General features: G+C 28.1%; 1 protein-coding gene across 2 annotated transcripts; it reads right to left on the bottom strand.

Moving 5' to 3' along the window:
- Nucleotides 1–7,506: 7,506 nt before the first annotated feature.
- On the bottom strand, nucleotides 7,507–13,241 carry LOC103577721 (uncharacterized). 2 transcript variants are annotated; one of them, XM_014443676.2, is made up of 6 exons: nucleotides 13,150–13,241; nucleotides 12,628–12,708; nucleotides 12,281–12,451; nucleotides 11,759–11,847; nucleotides 8,508–11,045; nucleotides 7,507–8,372 (listed from the first exon to the last, which is right to left on the bottom strand). In XM_014443676.2, exons 5-6 carry the CDS (start codon nucleotides 9,808–9,810, stop codon nucleotides 8,203–8,205), a joined length of 1,473 nt encoding a protein of 490 aa, XP_014299162.1. In that variant the 5' UTR covers nucleotides 9,811–11,045; nucleotides 11,759–11,847; nucleotides 12,281–12,451; nucleotides 12,628–12,708; nucleotides 13,150–13,241; the 3' UTR covers nucleotides 7,507–8,202. The 2 variants fall into 2 exon arrangements, with proteins under 2 accessions (XP_014299162.1, XP_014299163.1); XM_014443677.2 differs by having other exon boundaries at nucleotides 8,508–10,747.
- Nucleotides 13,242–14,380: the final 1,139 nt, after the last annotated feature.

Here is a 14,380-nt window from a genome sequence, read left to right as displayed (position 1 = left end):
CTTGGAATTTGGCTGGCCGAGTTAACAACTCACGACGGCGAATGAAGGGAATGAGAGAATGAGCGATCAGGACTTAGAACAAATTTTCTCTCACTATACTTGCGCGAGCGACAATAGAGAACGATAATAATGAATCCTTTCGACACTTGCGTCGGAAAGGCCAGGTAATCAATTTGCTCAGAAAAGCTCGTAGAAGTAACTTAGTCTCCTGAGGAACACCTTTACTTGGATTACAAAAAGGAACGACGCCTACCTCGAGTCTGACCAGGATAAAGGTAAGTGAGTTTTACTCTCTTAGAGATTCAGTGTCCCTGTACCGAGGCCTTCTGCAGAGGTACGACAGGTGAACCAAAGTCGAGTAGGTGGGAGCGAGACGGAGACCATCCACTTACCCTCTGGGAGGGGAAATTTGTGTAGGGATTTAGGATAGTGTTTGTTTTCATTATTGTAAAGGTAGTAGAAAGGTCTCTAGCCACCCCCAATGTAAATAATTAGTAAATAAAGTTTATTTGTTTCTTTATTTAAGCCTGTGTTTACACGGAAAGAAAATTCTAGCAAAATTTACGATGCTAATATCATAATCGTGGACTAGACTTTTATTAGCGTCAATTTGAAAATATCTTATTTCAAAATTTACCATATGGGTTATATTTTTTACTATTTAACATCGTAATTTTAACAAAGACTTTTATCGTAAAAAACAAAGAAATAAAAAATTACAATTCAAAAACTATAGTTATTCCTATATTTATCTTTCTATGTACTTTTGAATAAAATAAATATTACAGTGCTGCCTCTATGACAATACGATGTAAGCTCGAAAAATTACGATAATTTATCGTAAATTTTAAATATTAACTGCGTCCTCCGCAACTTCGCACTCGAAAGGACTTGGGTTCGAATCCAACGTCCGGACGATTATTATTTTATTCTTTTATTTAAAGTTTCTCTTCAAATTTTACGATATTCACATCGTAATTTATACTAGAGAGCTTAAGGCTTCGTATTATTTGTCTGAAGTATTTCGCTAGAAATTTCTTTCCGTGTATCCTTGATAACACCTTTTCAACCCTGGACTCCGGCGAGATAAATTCAAGCAAGGGGTAGTTTTATGACAATCATACTTCTATAGTTAACAACCCTAATTCGATATAATTATCATTACAACATAAATATAGTAACCACTATTAAGAATCAATGGTTTTAAATAATTTATTAGTTGAGCGCGATAACATATACAATTTATTTTGTACATGATAATTTTTTTTAATAACTTTTACAAGTGACAATAGTATAATGAAAATAATTAACTTAGATACGACATATACAACGCGAAGAATAAAATCTAATAATATTTGTTATTTTCCAAATAAAATTACTATTTCACCGAGGCAAACTTAAAACGATAAAAAAATACAGAAATGTATTCTTAAATAAATAAAAATTATGATCGCTTAATATTGTACATTGCAAAATAATAATTTTATCTTAGTGTTCTTTACACGTTTGTCCTCAAACTTTTGATAACCGTTAATACATTAGGTGAATAATTTAATAATGATTTTATTAATCACCATTTTAATGTCAATTAAAGTAACGTTTCACAGTTCAATTGATTTACCTATTAGTAGTTGGAGAAACTATTTATGCTTAGTGAAATACGTGACTACATTGTCAGAGTAGTTGCGTTGACTAGTAAAAATAGTTACAGGAACTATTAGTTGATAAACAAACTAAAATAGTCACTGGTACATTCTTTATTTGTAGGGGTAAACTAAAAAAGTTTTGTTAATATTATCGCTGAAGTATAAGTTCTGAAAAATAATATTAAGTAGTTACCCAAAAAATCTTACGTGCTACTTTCGAATGAGACTCGCAAGATTGAAGTTATGATATCTAGTCTTTTTATTAAACGTTTTAATTCCAATATTTTTAATTGACCTTCACTTATACATTGTAATTTTTCACAATTTTTAAGAATACAATTTTGTTGTATTACTCGTCTTTGTTAGGCCCGAAGGCTATTATGCGCAAAACTGAATCGACCCGAGATCGGATTACAAATTCTAGTTATTTTGTATCACTATCCAACCGAACCGAATTTTTAACCGATGTTTGAGAATTTTTAATAGACAATTTAGGTTTTGACTTTTGAACGCAAACGTGGATTTCTGCAGTAAGATTAATTGATCTTTATATAGATTTTTTATTTAAATATTCCCTATTGACTTTGTAACGCAAACGCGGATTCCTGTCATCCAAAAAAAAAACAGTTAACTTGATTCAAGAAAATTATAATCTTCTGAATTTTCTTTCTTGATTCAATAAAAATGAAACAATTCAAAAACTCTTTTTTGGTTCAAGACAGTAAGTTCTCTTGCTTCAAAAAATCTTATTTTTTAAATGAAATTGAAAATTTTTTAGTTTAAGGAAAAGAATTCTTGGCTAAAGAAAATAAATCATCTCACTCCAAAAAATCGACGTTTTGAAAGAAAAAAAGGCCATTCGGCAGCCGAAATGGAAGTAGATTTTTCATTATTTATTTAATTATTTAAATCTGTAAGGTAGGCGGTGACGTTTAACGATTCATCTAAAGCTTATAAGATCAATTATATTTATGCTTGTCAATTTTAAAAAAATACTTTATGTATACTTTAATGTTGAGATTTTAAAAGTGTAACACGGCAGGAATCAAAATTGGAATAGTTACATGAATTTATTAAAAAGTGGAAAAACGAATGCAACAGCTAAAATTCAATAAATAAATAGGTAATTTTCGTTGAATATAAAAAAAAAAACTACTGAAATATGAAGCTCATTAGATAAGCTACATAAAAATATTAACAAGATTCAACTATTATGTATTACTTGAAAGTTATTAAATGAGAAAGTAAAAAAAAATGTTTTTTTTCTATTTTTCTGAAAATTTTGAAATTCATCAAAGTATTAGAAAAAATTATCTAAAGAGTAAGCTTAAATTAAAAAAACTCGAATGAATATAAAGATTTAATCACCAAAAATAGATTATCTCTTTAGGATCAAAAGTTATTTAAAGATAAATCAAGAAAAGTTGAATTTTTTGAAAAATTAAAAAATCTTTAAATGACTATAACTTTTAAACTTTCCGGCCGATTTAGCTCATCTTCGAACTGAACCAAGCTCTTTAGCTAAAGAATATGCAAAAAAAATTCATTAAGATCGGTACAGAATTGTGGACGCTATCGTGGGAGAACCGCGCGTTATATTGTATATATATATATATATATATATATATATATATATATATATATATATATATATATATATATATATATATATATATATATATATATATATATATATGTTGACGCAGAGATAATTATGAACCACTCATAAAATTTTATAATATTAGTATATACAGCACAGTATGATGCTGTATATCAGGAAAACAATAATATTTTTTTGAAATTTTTTTTGGTTTCGTATATACTTCATTTTTGGATTCAGATACATAATGATAATTGTCAGACCTGGCTTCATAATTTGCTAATATCAGTCACTTCATTGACCCATTTATACTTATGAGCCATGAATATTCTAAGAGATACTTATGAGCCAAAAATATTCGAAAAGACACTTATGAGCACACTTAGTAACAAAACGTTTGTGTTCATATCTGAAACACAAAGGCTCATAAGAAATAATAAATTATTTCATGATTTGCATTGACAAAATTTATTTTATAATTTTATAATTTATTTTATAATTTAATTGATTATTTAGGTAGGTGTGATTAGAAGTGGCAGAAAAAATATATTCAGCTAAAAGTGGTTTAAAGCTGACGAAGTTTTGCTTCTTGAAGAAAAAATATTTATTGTCATCTATATGCCCCTTTAGTTTCGACTTTTTAAATCACATTATTTTTCAAAGTTTTAATTGTGTTGTTTAACATTAAGTGATGACAACTGTTTTTTATACAATAAATTTTTCTTTACTATTACATTCGTATATTTATGATATCTAACGATACTTGTCAACCATTTAATGTGTTATGTTATTCTCTATTTAATAATCAGATAATTAATTGATGTAAAATTTCAATTAAGTCATATTAATCAGTATCATGTATTTGATATTACAATATATCAACCAGAGTTTAGAATTATGATTTTTCGAATGGTCTCATAAGTTTCCTTTGATGTATATACTGATAGATATATAATCAAAGTACTTATATTCATAAAGAATCTACCTGTTAAAAGATATTTATTAAACGAGCAATACATACCCATAACCAGTCCCACTAAAAAGTAAAAACCTTTTAAGGCTTAACAAATACACACTAATTTTAAATGAGGTATATGTTTGCACGTCAGACTAATTTCATAAGCTATTATTGCAATATTTTTCCTTAAAGATGATTTGGTGTGTGTGTGTGTGTGCGCTTTATAATTTTTTAACTAATCAACCGATTTGAATGGTTCCTGCGGCAGACGAAAGAGTTTGTCAACTATCAACTTTACTGGGAATTTTAGATCATTCGATCTAGTAGACTCGAAGATATTTGCAAATTGCGAAAAAACTAGATTTTTTTGTTTAGTTTTTTGTTGATTTCTCAAACATAACTTAAGCGGTCGACTTCAAAATCTAATCAGCTCTAGAACGTCATAAACGCTAACCAAACTGAAACAAGTTATATTTCATGGTAAAGTTTGTAAATTTATGAATCAAAAATAATTCACATACAAGCGTTTTTTCAATTTTTATCCCTATAAATAAGTTTAGTATAAAATAAGTTATTCAAGCAGAAATCAATATGAGTAATCAAAATTAAGATTCAAATGAGTTTTGACTTAGATAAGAGCATTAATAAATAATAAATCTGGAGAAATATTAAAAAAGATGTTTTTTAAATTTTTTTGTTGACAATATGATTCAAACTAAAGATCGACTTACATGACTTTATAAGGCGATGGAAAGAAACCATAAAGACGAAGAAATGGCATGATTTTGAACACATTTTAGTACATTATGTGACGATTTATCCGGGAAAAATATTATAAAATGTTATTTTTCAAACATTTTGACGCTGATATCTTCTGAACTAATCAAGTGATTTTAACGTTCAATGTGGCAATCAACGCGTTGTATCAAGATCTAGAGCTGATTAATAATTATTTAATTCAATTTTTATAGTATGTAATCAAGTAATCATCTGCACTCAATCTAACTGTAATCTTATCAGAATACTTACTTGATCGTCGAAATCTCGACAAAGCACATTTAGAATGCATATTTTTTTATGTTACTCGGAGGGTTCTCACCGTGATTAATTTGAAACGTAACGATCACCAGTTATACTCATTACATTTTTATCAATTATATTTATTATATTTGACCATATTAGCATAGTAAGATATCAGTCATATTTTATCTATAAAAATTTTGTCCACTGACAAAAAATTGGAAAAATAATTAATTTTAAATATTAAAACAAAAGCAGGGAATATTACCACTAAAATTGATTATACCACATAAACAATCAAATGCATTAGTGTCAATGTGTGTATTAGTGTCTCAAAAAATCGCCTTTTTTTTTTCGAAGAACATTGAAAAATTGACAGAGTATCTCTAGACAAAGACCCTGTTAAAATATGAGAACTTAATTTAATATTTAAAGGTGACGATTTACGATTTTCTATTTTCTATTTAAATAACATGGGAAAAAAAAATTTTAAGTTTGGAATTTTATACTTCGGCGATGGCTTTTTAAACAGATAAGTTCAGAATATGTTTTCGTCGAGAATTAAACGCTTTACAAAACAAGTCTTTTATTATTTTTTGACAAATCTATCCGTTCAAAAGTTATCCGAGCTTGAAGTCAAGTTAGAGTAAATTTCAAGATCATTTTATTTTTCCGTCGAAACTATCGGACTTATCAAAAAATGTTATGGAATTTTTTTTGTAGACAATTTTATTTCCTTTATATTAGTATTGATTAATTTTTTCCGAATTCTGCATTGTTTTCTAGTTATTTCCATTTTATTGCCAAGCTCCTAAAAAAATAGTGTTCTGATATCGATTTTAAGAACTTGACATTAAAATAGAAATAACTAGAAAACAATGCAGAATTCGAAAAAAATTAATCAATATCAATTTGTCGGAAATAAAATTGTCTACAAAAAGAATTCCATAGCATTTTTTGATAAGTCCGATAGTTTCGCCGGAAAAGTAAAATGATCTTGAAATTTACTCTAACTTGACTTCGAGCTCGGATAACTTTTGAACTGATGGATTTATCAAAAAATGATAATAGACTTTTTTGTAGAGCGTTTGATTCTCGATAAAACTATGTCCTGCACTTATCTGTTCAATAAGTCATCGCCGAGGTGTAAAATTCCAAACTTAAAATTTTTTTTTTCCCATGTTATTTAAATAGAAAATAGAAAATCGTGAATCGCCACCTTTAAATATTAATATTAAGGTCTCATATTTTAACAGGGTCGTTGTCTAGAGATACTCAGTCGATTCTTCAATGTTCTTCGAAAAAAAAAAAGAAAAGTCGATTTTTTGAGACACTCTAGTGTGTATGGGTATTTAAATACGGAATAGTTTTAGAGTATATGCTATTATGGTTTGATAAATTGTAATCATGTAAGAATAATTGGTTCCTTTTTTATATAAAAAGAGCAGGATATATCATTATCAATCAAAAGAAACAACAGTATAAACTTTGTTGAACAACATATAATTCAATTATTAAAAAGAGTTGCAAATCGGGTATCGAAGTCTTTTACATTATATTAGATACGAGGTTTATTAGAGTTTACTAGATTTTACACATGTAATTATTTTTTTTTTTTTTTTACATTGAATCTAATATTAAGCTACATCTTTGTTAATTTGTCTACTTTACTTTTTTTTAATAGCTTTGCATTGAACTCTATTTTTAAAATTGTGAATCAACTTTTAATAAATTATTCTTGTTAAACTTATAAATCACTATCATTCCCGGATAAATAATATTTAATGTCAAATGAATTTTTCTTCATTTGTTTAACTTAATAAAAGGTAATAACAGTTTTTACTCATCAACGGCCAGTTTTTCAAACCAGGTTAATTTTTAACCCGGGTTTAAATTATCATTGCTGGTATATCTATATATCATTAATATATAGATATACTAGCAATATTAATTAAAACCCGGTTAAGATAAACTCACTTTGGAAAACTGCCCCTAAAGCATATACATTTTACTTCATTAAACTTAATAGAATATAATTACTTTAGTTTTTTAAGCTTAATAAAAAATAATAATCTTATATTTCAATAAAAAAAACTGTATAATAAACTAAGCAATAAAGAAACTTAAGTTCAATAAAAAGAGAGTATTTAAATTTATTGAAACAATTTATTGAAAAGTAATTTTTTCAGTTTTTTAAACTTAATAAAAAGGAATCATAAACATTTTGTTTTAACTTTATAAAACGTAATTATTCAAATTTTTTTTCCTTTATAAATATAGTTGTTTTACTTTTTGACAGTTAGCACTGCATTGAAACATTTTTTTTAAATTTATTTAAATAGCTTAATCGGCATAAATCTATTATTAATATAATTTTAAGTATAATATAATATAATACTATAAAATCACATTAAGTTTCACAGCCTGATTAGAAATCTCTTCAGTATTTATCAGTATCAAATTTTTCTTTTGGGACGGTTTCATATAATTTAAATACATGTTTATAAAATATATTATATTATTTTATACTATTTAATATCAATATATTATATTTTAATTTTACTCTTTTAGTTAGTTTTGGTTCTTTATCTTTAATATAATATAACTAACTGTTGAAAATTGCTTATTGAAATAATAGCGATACACCCTGGTTGAGAAATCTGATTCACTTCAATAGGATTCAATCGGAAATTTCCATTGAATCCCATTAGAATGAATCAGAAATTCCTGACTGAAATCCGATTGGGAACCTATTAAGTTTAACCAAAATGAATTGGTTTCAATCCGAAAAAAATGCACCAAAATAAAAGTATTATTTTCCGATTGAATCCGACTACGAATCTCGAATGAGATTCAATTGGTTTCAATCGGAAAATATTGTTATTTTTATGCATTTTTTCTGATTGAAACCGATTCATTCTGATTAAACTCCATCTCATTCCAATCGGAATCTTTAACCAAAGTGAATGTTAAATAAATTATTTTGTTGCTTTTTTATACTGGTTACTCAACCAAGCTTTGATTTGTTTAGGCGTGCGCCGTCCAATTATGCCTTTATTTTCAGCAATTAGTTTTTCTACTTCTTGTTTAGGAGGGTAAGACTTAGATACTATATAATTCCAAGCTATGCGAGAGCATAATTTTTTTTCTGAAAAAAGTAAAAACATAATTAATATAGTGAAAAGAATGATTGATAAGAAAGAAGTATTATTGAAAGTGTTAATTCAGGACTTTTCTTTAGCTTTAAATTGAATAACTTTTTTTATAAGAATGGTATAAATACTTAATTTCGGTTCGTCGTCTTCACTATCGTCGAACTTATTATGGACTCTTTCATTAGATTCAATAAACTTCTTATTCAAAATTCCCAGTTGGCGATTGTTGTATGAGCGTTCATTAGCAATAATTTGTAGACGTGACAGTGCTGGTAAAATGCTCTCATTTTCTGATGACAAATTATGATCTTCAGCTTCGTTTGAGTCATTAAATGACGGAACGTCAGCTTTTTTTTGTTGTTTTCCAATGCCAGCTTGTAAAACTTGTGGAATCGTCGCAATCTGACGACATTCCTTTTGTCGGTAATGAGATCGATAAACTTTCTCAGCATGTCCGAGAAAATCAGCCATATCAGCAACTTCAGTGTTTGTCAGATTGTTATTTGCAATTGGAGTTGCAATATGTTTTCGTAAAATCGTTCCCCTCAAAGTTGCCGGATCATCTGCTTTACATAAATTTGCATATTTTGTCAGTAGATTGCATGCGCTCAATCTTTTATACCGCTTATCATTCAAAAGAGGCAAACCAAACAAATAAGGGTTATTTTTTGGTACACCAGCAGTTTCACGAAAATTGATAATCGTCTCAAATGATTCACGTATTTCAGGAGATATCAGCATCGCAACAGTTCGTCTCAATTTTCCGCGTACTTCGATTCTTATGTAAGTATCAGCAATTTTTTTTTCACTGTCGGACAATGAATCGTAATAATCTTTATTCTTTTCATCGTGAAAACTTTTAAAGCCTTCGTAATCCTCGATTAGTGTTTTTGAAGCTTCACCTTGTCGACGACGGTTAAAAACTTGGACCAGCAATAGCGTAGTTTCTGATAACAGTAACCAGTACTTATGTTTAAATTTTTTCTGCAACTTGTTATAAGCGCGTTGTCGCTTTCTTTCTAAATAATTTGTTAATTTCTCAATATCACTTTGATTAGGAAGAGTTACTTTCTTTAATCTCTTTCGTTTAACAAGAGTTTCAGTCGCACGACGATTAATTATTTCAAAACCGCCGTTAAATAATTTTAGTAAATCTTCAGTCTCGTTTTTCTTTTTATGATCTTGCCGTTCGATATATACTCTTATCAAAAATTCGCAAATATTTTTTAATAGTGTACCAAGCGCAGTAGCTGTACTAGGTGCTTTGAATTCAGTTCCATCATCTGACATACCAGCTAATTTTTTAATACCATCCATACAAAGTCTGTAATTACCTGGTATTAATAAATTCGAGAGATTTTTTATTTCTGGATCTATTTCTTTCACAGCCTGTAAAAATCTACCGATCATCCTCATTCTTTGCCGGATCATGGCATGCTCTTCCGGAGATGTATACTTTGCAACTAATATGTTCGCGTACAAAATAACCAGTTCATCGTATCGAATAAATTATTTTACTAGAATGTATGAAAAGATTTGTTCTTTAACAACAGCACTGGCTGATTTATGAATTTGATTCATCAAATCTCTACTTTGAGCTAAAATGCCACGATTATTAGGTAAAGTACTATTCGAGCACTTACGATAATGGTATCTCAAAGTTTTAAATCGGACATATTTTTGCATAATGGACACGGAACCCAATGGCTAGGAGAGAGAGACCCTACTGTCTCGTTAGGTAATCGAGCTACTTGTAACCCGTATATTTTTGCATTATGGCTCTGGTTGAAAACAAGAGCGTGCTCACTTCTTATCGAATTAATTGAATCTTTACGTTTCTTAGATTTTGGTGGCAGTTTTAAAAAATTCTTAACCGCTTGTTCTTCACTATGCTTTGCATTAAGATGACGTGCATATCGTGAAACTCTTTTAGAGTAGCATTATCTGAATGTTTGGGACTATTTGTTGCAGGTGCTGTATATGTGTTTTCCATGACTAAAATATCAGTTGAGCAGGATTCACAATTATTGCTAACGTTTTTGTGAATGTGTTGTGATTTCTGAGATTTTAGATTTTTGTATTTTGAAGAGATAACTGTTTCATTATCAAGTTCTGAATTACTGTTGTTCAAATCCGGTAAAGCAACATACAACTGAGACGAAGCATTTATCTCTTCAGTAATGTTTGGAGAAGGCAAAACATTGCTGTCAATAAGTAAAGAACTTGCTTCTTCAGAATTAGCTATTACTATAGAAATCGACTCATAACTATTTGGTACAGTAGAGCATAATATATTAGGGTTACTTTCAGCTATCTGTGGCACACTAGTGTTCTCAAAACTGCATGATGATGAAAAAGATATATGACACTGACAATAAAATAATATTACTCTCATCAAGTTATGTTTGCAGTTAACATAAATCATAAAGATTTATTGTATTCAAGAAAAATCAATTCCAAAAAATTGAGTTTCTACACCATTATTACACACAAATGATGAATAACTTGGAATATTAAGATTATGGATCAAATAGTTTATGAAATGCTGATAACTTTTAATGACTAAAATTTTGCACATTAATTTTTCGGGTCGATATTTTTCAAAACTGGAATTATAATTAACTAATTTTTTTTTTTACGTATTACATTTATGAATTGTATATGTTCTGAAAAGTAAGTAAATTTTCTTTTCATACTCTACTGAAAATACTATAAAAAATTATCTTGCTATAAGTGATTTAAAGTATTTCTAATGATGAATTGTTAATATAAGAAAATGTATAGCTGACTAAACCAAAAATAATTTACTAGCAACAATAAAGCTGAGTAAAAACTATTGCTCTTATCAATTTTCGTTTTGATATGATGACACTACAGGATTGATATTTTAGTGAAACATATAGCTATTATTAGTGTAAAAAATGTTTAATTCCTATTTGATAAAAAATAGGGTTTTAACGATAATTTTATATTATCTACTCTTTTAAATGTAAAAAAAATTTATCAAACAAGTAAATTCGATGAAATACTTTATTAACGTGGTTCGAGCGTGCTATAGTGTGTGACCCGTAGTGTGTGCTATTGCTCACTCTCTCACTCGCTGTTACTTTCTCTTTCACTGAATATCATTTACTTGCTTTTACTCAGCTTGAAATTGTAAGACAGGAATTTGAAAATATTTGTTTGCATAAGTTTTTTTACTAAATAGTGACATAATATATTATGTTTTTTTACTGAATTCATAATAATTTTCTCTTCAATCTATTATTTTCAGAAAAGATTTTGTCGACTACTTTTAGAAATATATGTGAAAAGAATATTCTCACAAAATCTAGATGTGTTAGTGATAAAAAATGAGTTTTATAAACTATAATCTTACCATCGACGTTGTGTTTCCAAGCTGGTTCAGTTTCCATGAAGTTTGAATCAAATGTCTTCGATAAAAGTATGTCATCGTGTAGATTTCGGCTAAATGAATTTGACCGCAGTTTGTAAAAAAGAATGTTAATATTTTAATTGAATAATCAATACCATAGCCAAAAAAATTATAATAGAAACATCTCACGCTAAGAGAGTTGATTTGTTCTCTTCAAAATAGCTATCGCATAAATTTATATGGGTAAAATTTTATATTGAAAGTCTTGGATAAAAAAACTGTTTCACGAATATTTTTATTTTTTAATACGGACTAGTAGCAATTTGAATAAAATTTTTTCAATTTTATTACTCTAATGCCATCATGTGTTGAATAACATTGATAGAATCAGAATATTACTTTATACAAAGTTCTATCATAACAAGAATATTTGAACCATTTTCTTGAAAAGTTAACGTTAAATTGAAATAAGTTCGAAAGTCAGCAACTAATACATCAATGACGATAGTACCATTTTAAACTTACCAGCCATTACTAAAATATAATTCTACTTTTTCGTTTTAAATAGTGAGCAATTGACTGAACATTTTGGTTCATCAAATTTAACATTCAGTATAATTTCATTAGCAGTCCGATTATTTTTATCACATTTTAAATCAAACAAGTGGGAATCACCTGTATTTTTATTAGATTTTTCTAAAAATGAAAATATCAATTATTATTAAGAGAAATAGTTTTGTATGGACGCTTATAGTTCTGGTAAAGTAGTTGAGAGTAAAGGTGAATTTCGGTGGAGATGATTTATAAATGCCAATGACAAATAAATATATTCATTATTCAATTCTACTTTATTGAATGACTAATTGATTTACCTATTCACTCTGTTGTAACAACTATTCTTGGCAGGTTAAGATCTAAATTTTTTTTTATAATTCTCATGAGTTCGATATTATCTAGAGTAGAAAAGAAATAAGTTAGAAATTTGAACCAGAAATGAATACAAATTTTTCGAAAGATAAAGAATTATAGCGATAAAAGTAATTAATTATATTATAAGTACTAGTGTTAATTGATATCTAAACACTAAGTATCCCTGTTTAAGAAATCTAATTTGGAATCATTTGAGATTACGTAACTCTCAATCATTTTGGATCATTCCAAATTGTCTAAATTATTTTTCATCGAGTGTAGATTTTGGAATTAATCATATTAAATCATAATGAATTAAAAAAAAAAAATTTTATGATTTAAAATTATTTGAAATAATTTAAACGCTCGAATCACTTCAAATTAAACTGAATCATTCATGATATATGAAACGATATGAAATAATTTAGATTTTTAAAATCATTCCAAATTAAACTTCTTAATCAGGGATATGAAAAATTACCTACCATGGCGGAATAGACACTCATAAAAATTTTTTTTTCTATCATATTTGTTACAGGATTTATCACTTCTGATAACAACATTTTTGGTTTCTTGTATTAAATACAATCCTTGGGAATGTAAAAGAACGTACATTTTTCATTTGTGGTTGATAAATGAAAATATGACATAAAAATCTTGGAGACAGCGTCGAAGTAAACCGTTCAGAGAGCGTGGTTAAGCCAAAAAGGATGCTACCACGCTACAAACGGAAAGTCGGACTTGGCGTCTGCTTGTTATGGCTGATTTTCATAAAACATAACTGACATGCGCAACATAATTAATTGAATAATCACAACTTCTTTATTTTGTTATAAAAGTTGTTATTATTACACAATGAATTCTATAATAATTGAAAAAAATACAATAAACAAATATCAAAAATAAAAAAAAAATAAAAATACATATATACATATACATATTTGTATTGATACAAAATTTTATTTAAATACTCAGATAATCAGGCTTTCTGAGCAACTGTTTTCCTTGATTTGATAACAAGCTATTGGCAATTATGAGATATTGTACTGACTGACTGCAATTTGAGTGCACCTCGAACCGAAAGTTGACGTAAATCTATTGCTGCTTTTGTAAGGGAAGCTTACAGAAAGTTGCGAGAAAGTAGACGAAGAACCACTCCTGATAGCACAGTTTGCTATAGAAAGTTCATTTGATAAAAGTTTCATTGAATTTTTTATCAAATGTCCGTCAACTTTAAGCTTTCCCGTTGTTGACGACAATTTGTATATAACTTGCTATACAATTTGACGTAAATTTACTACCCGAGTTAGGATGCAAATTCACTTAAAAAATTGACTAGAAAATAAATGTCGCCAATTTTCAGGCAATTTTTCACATCATTTTATTGTTAATTTAACTTAAAAAATTGTAAAGTATTTTTTTACCGTCGAATTGTAGACATTTTTATGTATCAATTTATTACTTTCTGTAATGGTAAGAATATACATTACCGAATTTTTTTCTAGCAAAAAGTAACCTTTAAATTGAGAAAAAATTAACCGCAATTTTTTCTTTTCAATTTTTGCTGTCAGAATGTCAACAAATTCAGGCAACAAATCTGAAGTATTTTCAACTTCAAATTACTGTCAATTTCAAGCCAAAGTGGCTATTAGGGACACTTACTTTCAATTTGACAGAAATTTGAGGGAAAATTGGCGTCAACTAATTAAACATTAA

This window comes from Microplitis demolitor, chromosome 6 (assembly GCF_026212275.2).
Source record: "Microplitis demolitor isolate Queensland-Clemson2020A chromosome 6, iyMicDemo2.1a, whole genome shotgun sequence".
Classification (NCBI taxonomy): domain Eukaryota; kingdom Metazoa; phylum Arthropoda; class Insecta; order Hymenoptera; family Braconidae; genus Microplitis; species Microplitis demolitor.
This window is presented reverse-complemented; position numbering and strand designations above follow the sequence as displayed.

What these genes read in the sequence shown, in the direction of transcription:
- LOC103577721 (XM_014443676.2), bottom strand. Translation starts at nt 9,810, where the DNA reads ATGATCCGGCAAAGAATGAGGATGATCGGTAGATTTTTACAGGCTGTG. An exon ending in AGACGACGAACCGAAATTAA is followed by an intron (nt 8,373 to 8,507) that starts GTATTTATACCA and finishes TACTTTTTTCAG; the next exon opens with AAAAAAAATTATGCTCTCGC.